The sequence below is a fragment of the Anolis sagrei genome, chromosome 3 (genome assembly GCF_037176765.1).
Source record: "Anolis sagrei isolate rAnoSag1 chromosome 3, rAnoSag1.mat, whole genome shotgun sequence".
NCBI lineage: Eukaryota > Metazoa > Chordata > Lepidosauria > Squamata > Dactyloidae > Anolis > Anolis sagrei.
In genome coordinates, this window is record NC_090023.1 from 129377219 (window position 1) to 129392117 (window position 14899).

The window sequence follows — 14899 nt, forward strand, 5'->3', positions numbered from 1 at the left end:
TCATTGATATAAACAAGATTTTCCTGATCCAGTTTCCCCAGATATTGTTGGACCTGATATAATCCCTGGCAAGTGGTTAAGGATGATGAGAGTTTAGTGTCTCTCCTTCCAGAGATCCAAGTAGGAAAAACAGTTTTGCTTGATGCAGAAATTATTCTGCATGACTTGGGTCTGATGGTGGCACATAGGTTGCATTCAGAGTTGATTTCTGCTGTATATAAAGTCATATTTTCTTTCGTACACAAAGGTAAGCATGCACAGGCTTGATCCAAGCTGAGAACACCTTGTACTGGCCATTGACACTTAAAACTTCACCACCCTTTAAAAGTCATCCCATGCAGTGACTAAAAATATCACAAAAATAGTATCATTTCAACTTTTTGGGGGTTTTAGATCCTGCATGGGGAAGAATCAAATGTAAGAAGGAAACTGTCTCAGTGAGGACAACTTTAAATAAATATACCTTTCCCAAGGCCCCTGGTTAAAGTCTGCATATGCTAGTTTTGGATAAAAAATGATTTGGAGGCTCAATAGCACGTTATAGTTTACTGTCTGCAAATCCAAGATCATTGTGTTCTTGAATCTTGTCATAGTTATAAACTTAGTGATAGAAATTTATGGGAACATTGGATAGGTGATTGTTTTTATGCATTCGTCTTGACAGTTCTGGGTTTTCTAGACAGCTCTGAAACCAATATAAATTTTATCTCTCTCTCCACCCTGCTCCCCCCCCCCTTTCTTTGTCTCATAGGAGAGAAACCGTACAAGTGTACCTGGGAGGGTTGCACCTGGAAGTTTGCTCGTTCAGATGAACTGACGAGGCACTATCGCAAACACACGGGAGTGAAGCCGTTCAAGTGTGCAGACTGTGACCGAAGCTTTTCCCGCTCAGATCATTTGGCATTGCACCGTCGGAGGCACCTGCTTGTCTGAAAAATGCTACCTTGTCCCCCTCCCCCCAAAAAAAGTACGGAAGTACCAAGAGCTGGGTCTCTTTTAACTACTTCGAATTCAGCAGGGCTGAATCCCGTTTTGATGGCATTAGCACAAAAGGGGGCGTTCCGCATTGTCCCGTACACACACAAAGAAGCAGGAAATGTAGTGCCACAATTCTCCTCCCATCTGAAGTTGGCTTTCCAGTGTGGACAAAGTGATCATCTTCAGCTGGGAGATAATAGCTTAATGCTAGAAGATCGGGCATTATTTTCTAACCCGCGTCCTTTTGAAAGTATTTACGGCTTGTACCTTTTCTCAACCATCACACTTTTTTTCTTCTCTCTCTCCTGAAGAAATATGGCTATTGCAAGGACCAGATGTCACAGCCTTTGAAAAAGAACAAGCCTCCTGGACCTCCACTTCATGTGCTGCTGCTTCTCTCAGTCTCTCTTTCTCTCTCTTTCTGTACTCTTTTCTCTCTTTTTAACTCTCAAAACACTTCAGAATATCATCATCCTAGATTATTGAGTAATCAGCAATCCACAAAAGCCAGCTATATGGACTAGAAGGATGAGGGAAGAAAATGAAGCTCTTGGAAGTACAAGGATTTCTCAGCACACTTATGCAATAAATATGGTGGTATTTTTTACATATTTACCCCCTTCATCATTACATTGGACTTTTGAGGCCCTTATCAAAATTTAAATTTTGCTGTTATTAAATTCTCTTTCTTTTCTGGTATTTTTTTTCAAAGCAAAATCTGCAAAACTGGTATCAGTAACATTTCTGTGTGAAATAACTCTCTTTTTGCTTGATTTAGAATAGGAAGAGGTAATTAAAATGTTCTGTCATGGTTACATAGTAGAACAAATGTTAGAGCAGCCTTCCTCAACCTGGCATCCTTCCCAGTTGGACAACAACCTCCATCAATGTAGCCACTGGCTAAGGATAATGGGGATTGCAGTCCAACAAACTTCAAGGACAGCACACAAGGAAATGCTGTGTTATGTCCATCCTCGTTAAGCCAATGTTTCAACTGTCACTTTTTTAATTGCAAGTTAATGAATGTTCAAATGTTCATGTATGACTTGTTCTATCATCTTTTGATTACTCTGTAGTTGGTGACCGACAAGCAAATGTGTAAACTGTCTTCTTTGCAGCAGTACTGCCTCTCGGAAGAACCAATGCTATAAACCTGTTCTGTTTTTGCCTGATGGCATATTCACATCTGCAGGTCCAACAGTCAATTGTGTTGAGCATGAATGTGACCACCACCTGTTTAGCCTACTTGAGTTTATTTCCAATGTAGTTGTATTTAAGAATGCAGTATATAAGATCCATTGAAAGGGAACTACATATTTCAGTAGTGAAAAATAGGGGAGGGGATGAGTGGCTTTTGGTTTAATTCAAAAGGGTTCTGAACAATTGCTGTTTTCCAGACACAGAGTCTCATGATAAATCTTACTTGTGCTAGTGAGAATTAGTAAGAAATAAGGGTGTAGATCTCCTGTTGTTTTATTAGCCAACACAAGGCCAGTTTAGAACAGCTTTCCTGTATTTTTCATCTTTCAGGACATTTTTGCAAAAATTTCATTTGCAGAAGAAAACCTTGTATTTTGTACAAAATACAAAGGCTTATGTCGGGAAATTGGATCTTGCAAAATGCTATATATTCTTGCAGAGGAGTGTTGTTGCACAAAATACTGTGGGTTTTGCACAATGTTTTTTGCAAAAAAATATCCCAAAATGTTAGAAATAAATGCACAATACTTTTAGTATCATATTGCGACATATCAAAACATACCTAATGGAAGATAAGAACAAAGTCTTGCTAGATGGAGGCCAGACTAGTAAGATAAATTACCAGAGTTGGTCATTCTCAAAGAGTGCAGAAAGCAACTCTTTGGAGCTGAAGAGATGTTCTGTACCCATCAAGTAGTCGGAAATTGGCAATGCCTAGTGACTGAGACAGATAAGTGAGTGGTATCCAAATAACAATTCAGATGAGTTATTTTGGCAGGTAAAGTCAAATGTCCCACAGCCACTTCTTCCCTAACAGTATAAAAACGCAATAACAATAAATGTAGGACCTAACCATCCCCTTTTAATTATATCTAAACAATCTGCTGCCTGAGGTGGTCTTCTCCTTCCACCTAAAAGTAGGGCTTCTTGCTCTGATCGAGTAAGAAGTAGCCACGTCTCCCTCCATCTATAACAGATGAAGCACACTGCATTTAAAAAACATTCAGTTTGACCCTTTCTGTTGGTTTGGTTGCCAGTTGTCATAATTAAGAAGACTAAAGAGTGCAGCATGAAAAGACTTCCCCCAACTTTCCAGGTGAATTATAACTGCTATTCTCCTCAGCCTTAAACTGGAACTGGTGAAAGTTTTAGTCCAATACAGTCCAATACATGCAGAAGGAACCATGCACTAGACTAGACTAGAATATAAATCAACAGATTAATTATAAATCTTAAGAAATGTATCAGATACCTCTCTTGGGTGTCCTTTGAAACTAAATGAGAAAGAATTTGTTAGCATACTCTTGTGTAGATTCAACTCTGCAAAAAAAGTCTCTTAATCTCTTAATTCAAAAAGCTTTGCTTTTAATTAGCCATACCAGAGGTCTTGGTCTGATATCTAAAATACTGAACTTGTATGGAATTTGTCATATATCCTCACAGATGTTTCTTAAAGATGAGATATTACAAAATCACAGAATCAAAAAGCATTGTGTCTACAAGTCCTGGCCCAGTGCCTATAACAGGGTCTTTTATACTGGAATATATAAAAGTTACACCACGGTCCTTCAGGCTTTCTACTAATCGGATGGACAGGATTCAGCTGAATTTAAATTTCATTTATTTCAATAAAGAGAGTGAAACATGCTTAAGCTATTATTCACATTAATTAGGATTTAAAAATTTAATTGTTTGGATAGTTCCCAATGTGTACATGGCAGCTCTTGGTGTTTTCGGGAAAATGGGAATTCATTGCTACACCCTTTGTTGGACAAAATTCAACATGACAAAAACAGTTAGGGAATGAGGTAACCTAGAATATTTTTGAACATTACCAATATGTTATCTTTATTGATCTGAATTGAATGGAACAAGAGACTGGTGACCTTTTGTACTTGAACAACTGATGCCCAGTATCACAGTCACAGCCCAATTGCTCTCATTAGACAAGTGTAGCTTGTCCATTCTGTCCAATGAGAAGAGAGGCAAAAGTGTAGTGTTTGGAAATGTTTCCCTCTCATAGAAGAGAAAGGGAAATCCCTATCTGTTTGTGGCTGTGGACACACAGTCTATATTTATGTATATAGGCAGTCCCCGGGTTACAAACATCCGACTTACGAACAACTCATATTTACAAATGGGGGTGAGACAACAGAAAGTGAGAGAAATATACCCTAAGGGGAATTCACTCCTAAAAGTTATCATGGGAAAAAGGTGTCTCAACTGAAGCTTTATCACCAACCCTTGTTTCCACAACAAGCCACATTTTTCAAAATTCAATTATCACAGGGACAGAAAGTGCAGTGAAATCTTCTAAACAGGGAGACAGACCGCAAAACAAAAAACCCAGGGGTGACAACCCTATATATTTTTGGCTGGTGTTACACTTAAAACGTGTACCTGTTCTGACTTATAAACAAATTTAACTTAAGAACAAACCTACAGAACTTACCATGTTCATAAGTTGGGGACTGCCTGTACATGCTTCTTTCTCCAGCCATTTAGCTGTGAAGGGTTATTTCCAGATATACACAAATTATCCTTAACAGTGTCAATCCCTCCCCCTTTGTATTAGCTTAAATTTATTAATCATTCATAATGAATAGGAAAAGTTTTTTGAATTAAAATGTGTTCTAAAACTTAAAAAGCAATGATCAGTTTTTATCAAATGTCAGGGTTACTATTTTTACTGTTTTTATAAATAAGACAATTAGCAATTACCACTATTCATTTTCATTGCTGTGTAATCAGTGGATATGAAAGTGGAATAACATAAACTAGTCTGTCTCCCCTCCACCCATCCCATATCATAGAATCATAAAGTTGGAAGAGACCTTGTGGGCTATCCAGTCCAACCCCCCTGCCAAAAAGCAGGAAAATTGCATTCAAAGCACCCCCAACAGATGACCATATTTTGCTTCTTGTTCTTTAGAATATTGTGAGAAATAACTCTTATAAAATGTCATCAGTAATAGCTAAATAGGAGCGAGATATTCAGGCATATTATGCTGCTAGTGATCTGAAGCTGTAGACAAACAAGAAAAGAAGGCAATCACTGCCATGCCCTGCTTATGTGTGTTTTTTTTTTTCAGACATCTGTTGGATGCTGGAATGGAGGACCAGTTCTTAGTTCAATTTAGAAAGGTGATGTCTACAGCAAATGACATCATAATGCAGGTGTTATAATAGGAGCAAACAGCCGATGCCTCCCAGCATTCCACATTCATTGTTATTTTTGTTTTCAACATTAAATGGCTTATTACACCTTCTTTGGGAATAAGGGGGAATTTCACCATATTTTACATTAGGGGGGAGGTTCAGAACTTGAAATAACCTTGGCCTAAATCTAGTTGGCTGTGTGCACCACCCCAACTTCTGGAATTGCTCATTTCTGTGCTAGAACAAGGGATCTATACTTGGGTAGTGGAGTGCTCTGCAAGGAAGCCAATGGAATGATGAATTAATTATCCCGTTGGCTAAATCCAAGAATGCTTAGATAGATGTTCATTTGTTTGCTTGTCTTATTAGGATGGTAGAGCTCCAGTGCACATGAACTTTCTTTAGTTGTGGCTGCTGCATAGTAAGATGCCTTTCTTGCCACTTTTGTTAGCCTCCGTGTTTGTAACATATTTGATATCAATTCATCTGATATATTAATATGGGTCAGTTTATTTCAGTCTTGGGATGTTACAGTAATAAATGTATCCTAGTGTCATTAGCTAAGCAACATAATGAGCCAGTTGAATTTACTAAGCAAGAGAATCACCTTCACAAAAGAAAATGTGGAGGTCTTTGGAATTTTTTATAACTACTGTTAAAAGTAGCTCACCATTTAAAAAGAAAATAAAGATTCCATTGGGAATGAAGAAATAATTCCAGTGTATCACTTCTCCGATTATCTGTTTGTTAAAACAGAAATGGGAGGTTCTCCCCCACCCCAGTACTTACGCATAGTTACACTGATGGGAAAGAGAATCATACAGAAATACACATTTCTTAAAATTTCTTATAACTTGTACCAATAAAGCTGGGTGTATGTTTGAAGCTACAGAATGTTGAGAAAGAGTCACTTTTTGATAAGTCTTCTCTTTATAAATTATATCATGTAAGTAAAAATTATCCCTTATTCATTTCATAGTAGCATGACTCATACACAAATTAAAGTGGAATTCTGTGCATTGTGTCAGAGCAGATGCAATCTGACCATTTTTATAGATTATCAACAAAATTTCTCCCATCCCCTTCACTGAAAAAAGTCCAGACTAAAATAAACTTACAATCAAATCCCATTGGCCTTAATGTAGTTTTAGTCATGACATAGGGGATGTCTATGTTACACAACAGTAGCAGTTTTTACCCTCTTCACTACTACAATCCTGAGATTTGTACTTTGATGCAATGGTAAGAAGTCTTTTTTGAGAGCTCCATTGCTGTACTTCGAGAGAAAGGGCTCAGCACTCACTAGTAAAGACAATTCCATATTCCTCAACACTCTACAAATCACTTATTTCCATGGGATGGAGCAATGACAGTTAATGTGGCATCAAACTACTGTAATTATGCAGTATTGGCTTATCAATGGAAACTTGATAAGCTAAAGTATATATAAGTTCCAACAATAATGATGACATTGGATATACATCCTTGGTAATTCAGTGAGATTGGATAAACACCACTAATGAGAGAATTACAGCAACAGTTAACAGCCTTCAGTAGAAATCAGAATGTAACAAGCAGGCTTAAATGTGGAAAGATGAACACGCATAGCCAAGGTTCCAACAGTCATGGAAAGAAACAGCACAGTGTCAAGGGAGACCATAAAGTACATCCGTTCACACTCAGGTCTGATTAGTAATACTTATTCTGTCTTCACATTCACAACAGAGAGATAATAAATTCCATGCCTACCCTTTCCTTTTATCTGTTGGAGCTTCTGATATAAATGTCCTGCATCTATACATTGCTTCTCAGACAGCCTCCCTCTTCAGTCATGCTACTGGTGGGCAAAATGAAAACATTTCCCCTAACCCGACTCCAGCATAGCCTCAGCATTACACTCATTTTGCCCATCACCCCCTCTAAACTATTTCTTTATGAAGATAAAACCATGTAAGCAGATCATTGGGCTGTCAGTCGACGCAAGGAAAGGAGAGGCAGATTTACTTCTACTCTGTCTTGCTGTGTCTACTGGGATCTGTTCAGGAGAACCCTAAGTGATAGTTAGTGCTAGAGATGCCATATTCATCTTAATATTTCTCAGAATTGTTAGCGATTAAACTGAGAGAAGCTGTGGCCGATGATTCTTGCTTGGTTCTATATTGCAGCAATACACCATTTGGTGCAAATGAGTTTTTGTGCAAGGGTGTCACTGATAACTGGTACATTCTTTGTTCGTTAATAAGAACCAAGATAACTTTCTAGTTTTGTGGGAAATGGGTATGTCTAAGCAAAAGTATTATAGCACAATCCTTTCCGTATCTGCGCAGATACAGTATTCAGTGGGGCTTACTCCCATGCACGTAGGTATAAAGTTGCAACCTCGGCATCCCATTTTTTTAAAATCATTTGTTCTATTTTTATTTTCAAAAGAAGAAATCACCTCAATCCTGTTTTCTAGGTTCTTTTCAGAAGAAGCAGCAATCCATATCGTTCTGCCCCCATTAATATATATCTACATGGCCCCACATATGTGCATACAGCAAATTGTGCTCAGAATCAAAACTGAATTAAACACTTTCATTTTTTTAAAAAAGTTGGAAATAGCTTTTCTTTAGCCTAAAATAATTTTACCTTATTAGAAAACCAGCTTGTATTACTGTATTATGCCTTTGCCTGTGTTTTATAGATGAAGATGTATAAACTTAAAACTGCTATATTTTCACAGTTTCATTAAAAAAGAAAGCCTGTAATCGTGCAATGTGTACTCAACCAGTCATGCCCATTGGTGCTTTTAAATAGGCTGACAATTCAGAGCTTAGGGAAATTACTTGTGTTTTTGACTATGCCTCCCTGAATCCTCCAACCAGCATGGATAATGGGAATTGTAGTCCAAAACAGTCCCTTTCCCAAGCTCTGGCTGACATCCAGCTGATTCAAGTACCAACACACTTTTTAGTATGAAGCTCAATTATACAAATACTATCTCTTTACAGGAAAAGGAAAAGCAAATAAAAGAAAGAAAATAAAATAAAATTGAAGGTATTTTACTGTACTTGTAACAGTTTCAATATTCTGTAATATATTATGTGATAGTGAAAAAATATTTTCAAGCTCACGGTTTTTCACAGGATGTAAATAATTGAAACGGATGTTTTTGAAATGGATGCTTTAGTTGTCACCACCAAAAAGAAATGTGCTCAAGAAAATGTATTGTAAAACCTTCATGACTCCATTGATTATTCTTTTTTAAAAAAATGGGAAAGAATGTTCTAGTTTGTCAAAGCATGTTGTCAATATATCATTTACCTTAGCCACTTGCATTTGTATTTGCTAAGATTGTGTCAATGGTTAGCGGAGTGACATCTACTTGTTTGGTAAATCGCTTTGTAACTGAAGCCAGCCAGGAATTCAATATTGGCATGAGGGAATAGGTAGTAACCTTTGACCGTTCAAAGAAAATAAGTCAGATATCCTCTGTGCAAGATCATAAGTGCATTTAGTCATGTGGACCCTGGCCTTCTTCTGCAGAACATTTCAATGATTTTATCTAAGGATAACCTTGGATAAGGTCATCCTTGGATTTTTAAAAAAAGGTTATCTAGATAACATAAGATTATCTAGAAATAATCTTATGGCATGTTTTTTTTTAAAAAAACATTGTTATTGTGCTGTTACAGTTTTACAGACCAGAGTCCACTTTACTAGTTGTATGTCATTTATACTGGAGGTGAATCCGTTGTAAACAGTGAGGACATAGGGAATAGAATACAAAATGTATGCATATAGTGATTAATACAATAATGCTTAGCTCTGCTCAACATCATTTCAGTGATCATTGTTGATGACAATGGGAAAGCCCGTTATCCCAGTCCAAGCGATAGGTGACAGAACACAACTTCCTAATAAAGAATAATTCAGTCATTTTCATTCAAGAGACTACCACTGATGTTCCTGGGTCAAAAGATGGTCACTTTGAACTTGGCAGCAAAATGCGCCGAGAGCTTGAAACATTCTCCGAGTCATTTGTCTAGGTATGTGTGTGCATCCATTTATTCTGTTGTTCAGAAACTGGTCTCCTCAGTTAATTTATCAATGTCACAAATTACTGGCCAAGATCCAGGGGACATAATGTCTCTCATAGATATGTCTCTGTGGCTACAATTCCCAATACTATCCCTTAAAACTCCACTTGGGAGCCATGCCCCATCAATAACAATTTCTGAGGATCACAGAGCAGAAAGGAACAGAATTTCAATGTATACAATTACCAAAAAAAAGTTCATTACCCTCATAAAGTAAAGGTACGATACTGTAAATTAGGCAATATCTACACTGCCACATAAATCAGTTTGAAACTGCAGTATATGATCAGTGATGTAATTCAATGTAGATCCAGCTTTAGTAAGATGATGGCAGTCATTATTTTTGTATTGGTGGCAATGTTTGCTGGAATGGTTCTGTACTCATTTAGGCATCACTGCACGTTTTGCATTTCTTATTCCTATGACTTCACTGCTCACTATTCCAACATATAGATGCATGTATATATCAGGATAACATGCCATGCAATTGGTGGTCTAGATTTCAGTAAAGAAAAAATGATGCTATAGAAGAGGCAACAAGGACAAGAAATGTCAGGACATGCTAGTAGAAGGAACATAGTTTTCTTCACGTCTTCCTGATCCCAGTAAACTGGACTGAATTACATCAGTTAATTTACCAGATAGGAAAATCGAGTATCATAAAATGTTACTCGATACACCCCATACCATCATAAAATTGGTGGTATGGGTGTATTCAGTTCATTGACTCCTGTCCAGATTTCAATGCACATGGTGGCTTTCTCATGCTGGTCATAAAAGAAAAAGAGAAGCTCTTTCTGCTGTTTTTGGACTATAAAAAGAACTGCACTTTTTTCCAGCATTGAAAAATAGTCATGTATGAAGCAGTTTCAGGATCCAGGTAGAGCAGTGGTTCCCAACCATTGTTCCTCCAGTTGTTTTGGATTTCAACTCCCAGAAATCCCAGCCAGTTAACCATTTGTTAAGAATTGTAGGAATTGAAGTTCAGAACACCTGGAGGACCAAAGATTGGGAATCATTGAATCGGAGAAAGACGTGTTGACACACTATAGCACACAGTTTTTAACCATCTAATTGAGTAAGATAGGAAAACCATTATAAGGAAAGATTGTTTCTGGTACTAAATATGGTAGCTGTAGACTTTCCATTAAATTGATATTCTTTTGCATTTCCTCCTGTAACTGCAAAATTGAAAAGGGTCACACTGACCTGGATCCAACAGAATTTACACATATCAATCGAACTGTCTAGCAAAAGGATTGTTAGGCTGGTTCACACCTACTTAGGATCCTTTTAATAACCTCGTTCCCTCCCTCTGACATGCAGATAAAGACAATGTGTGATGCAATTGTTCTTCACATAAACCAGGATGTCATTATTCTTCCTCAAGAAAAGGGGAATTAATGAGTCAGAAAGTTATGAATCATTCCCAACATGCCTCCTGCCTTGGAGGGGTGCGGAGAATCAATATCCTGTGAAAGAGAAGTTGGGCACCAGCTCCTTCACTTTGTAAATGAGATCCTCAGTAAGTGAGTACATTGAACCAGTCTGAAGGGATATTTTGGGGATGTCCACTCCATTTTGCAAGATTAGCAACAATTTGAGTGCCTGTCTATGAACATTAGAACAGATGAGGATGTGCACTATACTCTTTACATAGCAATAAACTCCAGTTGCATTGTCATAAGGCTCTGTTTTCAATTTGGGAAGGAAGGGGATGAGATGGCACTGGATCCCTGTAGATACAACATGGCAAATCACAAAGTGCCATTTGTCTACTCTCTGTCTTTCCCTCTATTTCTTTTTTTTTCAACCTGATGTGCTTTCTGTGAGTAGGATTTTATGTACCTAAGAGAGAGAAAACAAATTTGCAGGAGGGAAGGTGCTTTTTTATACTATACAGTTAGAATGTTATGGTTCCACTTTAACATCCTGGAGAATCTGGCTATTTTTAATGAAGGGAGGGATATTTCGAATTCTCTCTTACAATGTTCTAGTTCCCCACGCTACTATAAATCCTTGGATTCCATAGGATGTTCCATGACAGTTAAAGGGTAATCATAATGCCAAAATTCTGTAGTGTGAAAGAGCCTTTGGAAAGTAGCACCAGGCCCTTCTAATTGTAGATCCATTACAAGCACCCTCTCCCTCTATGAGTAGATACTGTTTAACATGTTTCTTTCAAAACAGACAAAATTATAACTAGCATGAGAACAATTGGTGTCATTAAAATGCATCCCATTAATGAATATTACCGCTAAAATGAAGTCTCTCTCCCTCTCCCCCCCCCCCTCTCTCTCTATATATATGACCATTCTACCCTCACATTCAGTCACATATTTTCCAACACATTTGGATTAGGTCATCAACTTCTTATTTCTCGATAAGATGAAAGAAGATTCATGCTACTCTGGATGGACCACTCATGTTGACATATGTGGTTATTCCATTGGTCTTTTGCTTCCAAATTTATGTAATACTATATTATGCCAAGTCTAACATAACTCCTGATTTGAGCAGATTTTATTCCCAAATTGCAATGAACAAGGCTGCACCCTTTTAAACCAACTGAGCAATACCATTTTTCTACAATTTAAGAAATAAGTATCAAAGTGACAAGATTGACAGGACTGTTCACTTTTTACAAAACTATTTTTCCTTTGTCTTAGAACATGCAAGCAGGCAATATTGAATATTTTGAAAACTTTGAGAGATATTTAAATAATTGTTACCAACTCTTATTTATACTGAAAGTTTAACTTTTTAAAAAATGTGATGAATACAGGCTTTAAAAAAATGTTCATATCTTAAAACTATTTGATTCGTATTGTATAATTTCGCTGGCATATTGACTGTGCAAAATATTTCATTGTCACCCCATAATTCATTTCAGCCTCTGGCTTGTTTGCACAAACAAGGTTTAATCAGAAATGGAAATTAGATGAACGCAGAGTTTACTCTCAGGTCAACAGGCAGTTGCCAACCCCCATTAAATTAATTGCTGGGTCGCATTGTTTCAATTGCCCCACACTAATTTGGACCAGTAATAAAAAAAATTTATCTCTAAAATACCATTGCCATTTTCTTAGAGGAAGAACAGGGAACATGTGGCCTCCCTGGTGTCATCAGGCTGAGACGGCCAGTGTTGAAGGGCCATGCAATCTTCAATCTGCGTAATCTTTGGTATGGACGTAAATCATTCATCAGTGGAGGTCCACTTGGATCTGTTTTCCTGGGGAAGTTTTCTTACATAACCCTCATTGAAGTGATGGGGAATAAGAAGGGAAACTTGGCAATGGTTTTGGTGTGAACATCCTGAAAGTGTAAATGAAACATCTTTGTCTTCCTGGTTGGAAAACTCAAATTCACAAGCCCTTAACTCAGTCCCATCTTGGGAAACTTAATGGACTGCAATACAACTATTCACGTCTATGTTCAACAAGCCCACAAAGCAACTTGTGAATCCATCCAATGGAATACAACCCACCAGATCCCTTGGAAGTTCCATAATATTCCTGGTTTTCCTGCTGCTATGAGGTTTACAAAAATGTGTATGTAGGAGAATGTTGAGAAGAACATTCATGACATATCCTGTGAGCTGTAATAAGTTGGTGGACTCACAAGTCAGTGCAATGCTACTCATACTCATTAAATGCAATTGAGTTGTTTTTCTGTTGTTCCTCTGCTTAAAAACAACAACAACAAAATCCATTTGTGGCTTCTTTGCTGTACTTGTTCTCTTGCTAGGAAGAGGAAGGGAAGAGGAAATGGTATTACATGTGGGAACACAAACTGAAAACGGGAAAGTCAAATACATTGAAAGAGGCAGTCAAAGGCTGGGAAATGTATGGTTATCAATTCTCATTAAGGCAGCAACAACAACAAAAGCCATCAATTGGTGGACCAGGGGAGGAGAACAGGTGAATGAATTTTTAAAAACCCACTAATCCTCATAAAATGAGGTAGTCATTTGTACCAACTACATAAAATAGGATGGAAGTTTCACATCAAACTTTTTTGTGCAGCATTTGATTATCTTTCTTTAGTATGAGATGCAGCATATATCATTCAGTATCCGTACGCCTCAAAAATGCCCCCAGAATTGAGTATGTCCATGCTAGCAAACAAAACCATAGCTTCTTCCATTGTAATTCATTACGTTTCAAAACAGTTTTAAGTACAAATGTATTTCCTTTTCCTTTTTAAAAAACAAGCATATAATTTCCTAATAGTTTCCTCCCTGTGCATTTATATGCTACATAGCGATTAAGCAACACCTATGTTATAAGTTTATTAATGATTATGTACGTGTTGTTCTTGTATTTATGTATAGTGTATGTATTGTAAATATGCTCAGAGCTTTTCCTCTTCTTTACTGTAAAACGGTGATTTTTTTCTCTTTATTTTGTTTGCCCAGCCATCATTGTAAAGGGAGTTCCCCCCACTCAAGAAACCCCATCAGAGGACAATTACTTCATGAATTAAGTGTTAACGTTTTTAATGGTGTCTCAGACATTATTCTGTTGGTGCATTGCTTTTATGTATTCAACTTTTCCTATGAATTGAGCTGTGAATTGAAATAGAGTTTAAATCTTTAAATGTATGCATTGGTATAAATATCTGAATGGAGGCATGAAGGATAAATAAAGCATTTTGTATGGAACGATTCCTCCCCATCTATTATTCCTGTGGACCGCTTGGTATTTTCAAAAGTTTTCAATTAATTGAGATTTTGTTTTTTTAACAAAACAGTATTTCATTCTAAGAAACAGAATTTGAACAGTTCTGGATTTTCCTGAGGACAATATTAATCTCTTTTTTTCCACTGGTATGATGTAGCACGCACATGCAGTAATGGCAACTTACACTGAGAACTGCATTTGTAGCCACACTATAAAAGATTCCACCATGTTCTCAGTATGTGCCTGGGAAATTTCATGGCAATCTTGTCACCATTTTAATTATTTTTCATCATGGTCCAGATGAATGTTACATCAACAATGTTATAGGAAATGTGAAATAGTGGCTTATAGCTGCCCAGCACTGCCACCAGGTAAGTTTAAAGCCTGGGATCTACAAAAGGTGCCTCGTTTTTGGAACAGAGCTTAAAAGCAAAATAAGACACACAGCACTGTTACTCTACAGCAGAGCTTTCCAATCTCTTCATGTTGGTGGCACACTTTTTAGACATGAATCCTTTCGCAACATGGTAATTCAGTTCTACTAGTAAACCAGGTTAAATCAACCCCTTATAAGAGTTTTATGTTGTTGTTGTTCATTCGTTCAGTCGTCTCCGACTCTTCGTGACCTCATGGACCAGCCCACGACAGAGCTCCCTGTCGGCCGTTACCACCCCCAGCTCCTCCAAGGTCAGTCCAGTCACTTCAAGGATGCCATCCATCCATCTTGCCCTTGGTCGGCCCCTCTTCCTTTTGCCTTCCACTTTCCCCAGCATAATTGTCTTCTCTAGGCTTTCCTGT

The 14899-nt window shown here is 37.5% G+C and overlaps 1 protein-coding gene across 5 annotated transcripts in view; it reads left to right on the forward strand.

Moving 5' to 3' along the window:
* The window catches only part of KLF12 (KLF transcription factor 12), a 291436-nt gene extending 277354 nt beyond the window's left edge, over nucleotides 1–14082 (forward strand). For 4 of the 5 annotated variants that reach the window (XM_067466904.1, XM_067466905.1, XM_067466901.1 and 1 more), the window contains one exon: nucleotides 752–14082. In XM_067466904.1, the coding sequence (XP_067323005.1) occupies nucleotides 752–933 (182 nt within the window). In that variant the 3' untranslated portion in view covers nucleotides 934–14082. The remainder of the gene's footprint in view (nucleotides 1–751) is intronic. The other variant, XM_067466902.1, reaches the window with a different exon arrangement.
* Nucleotides 14083–14899: the final 817 nt, after the last annotated feature.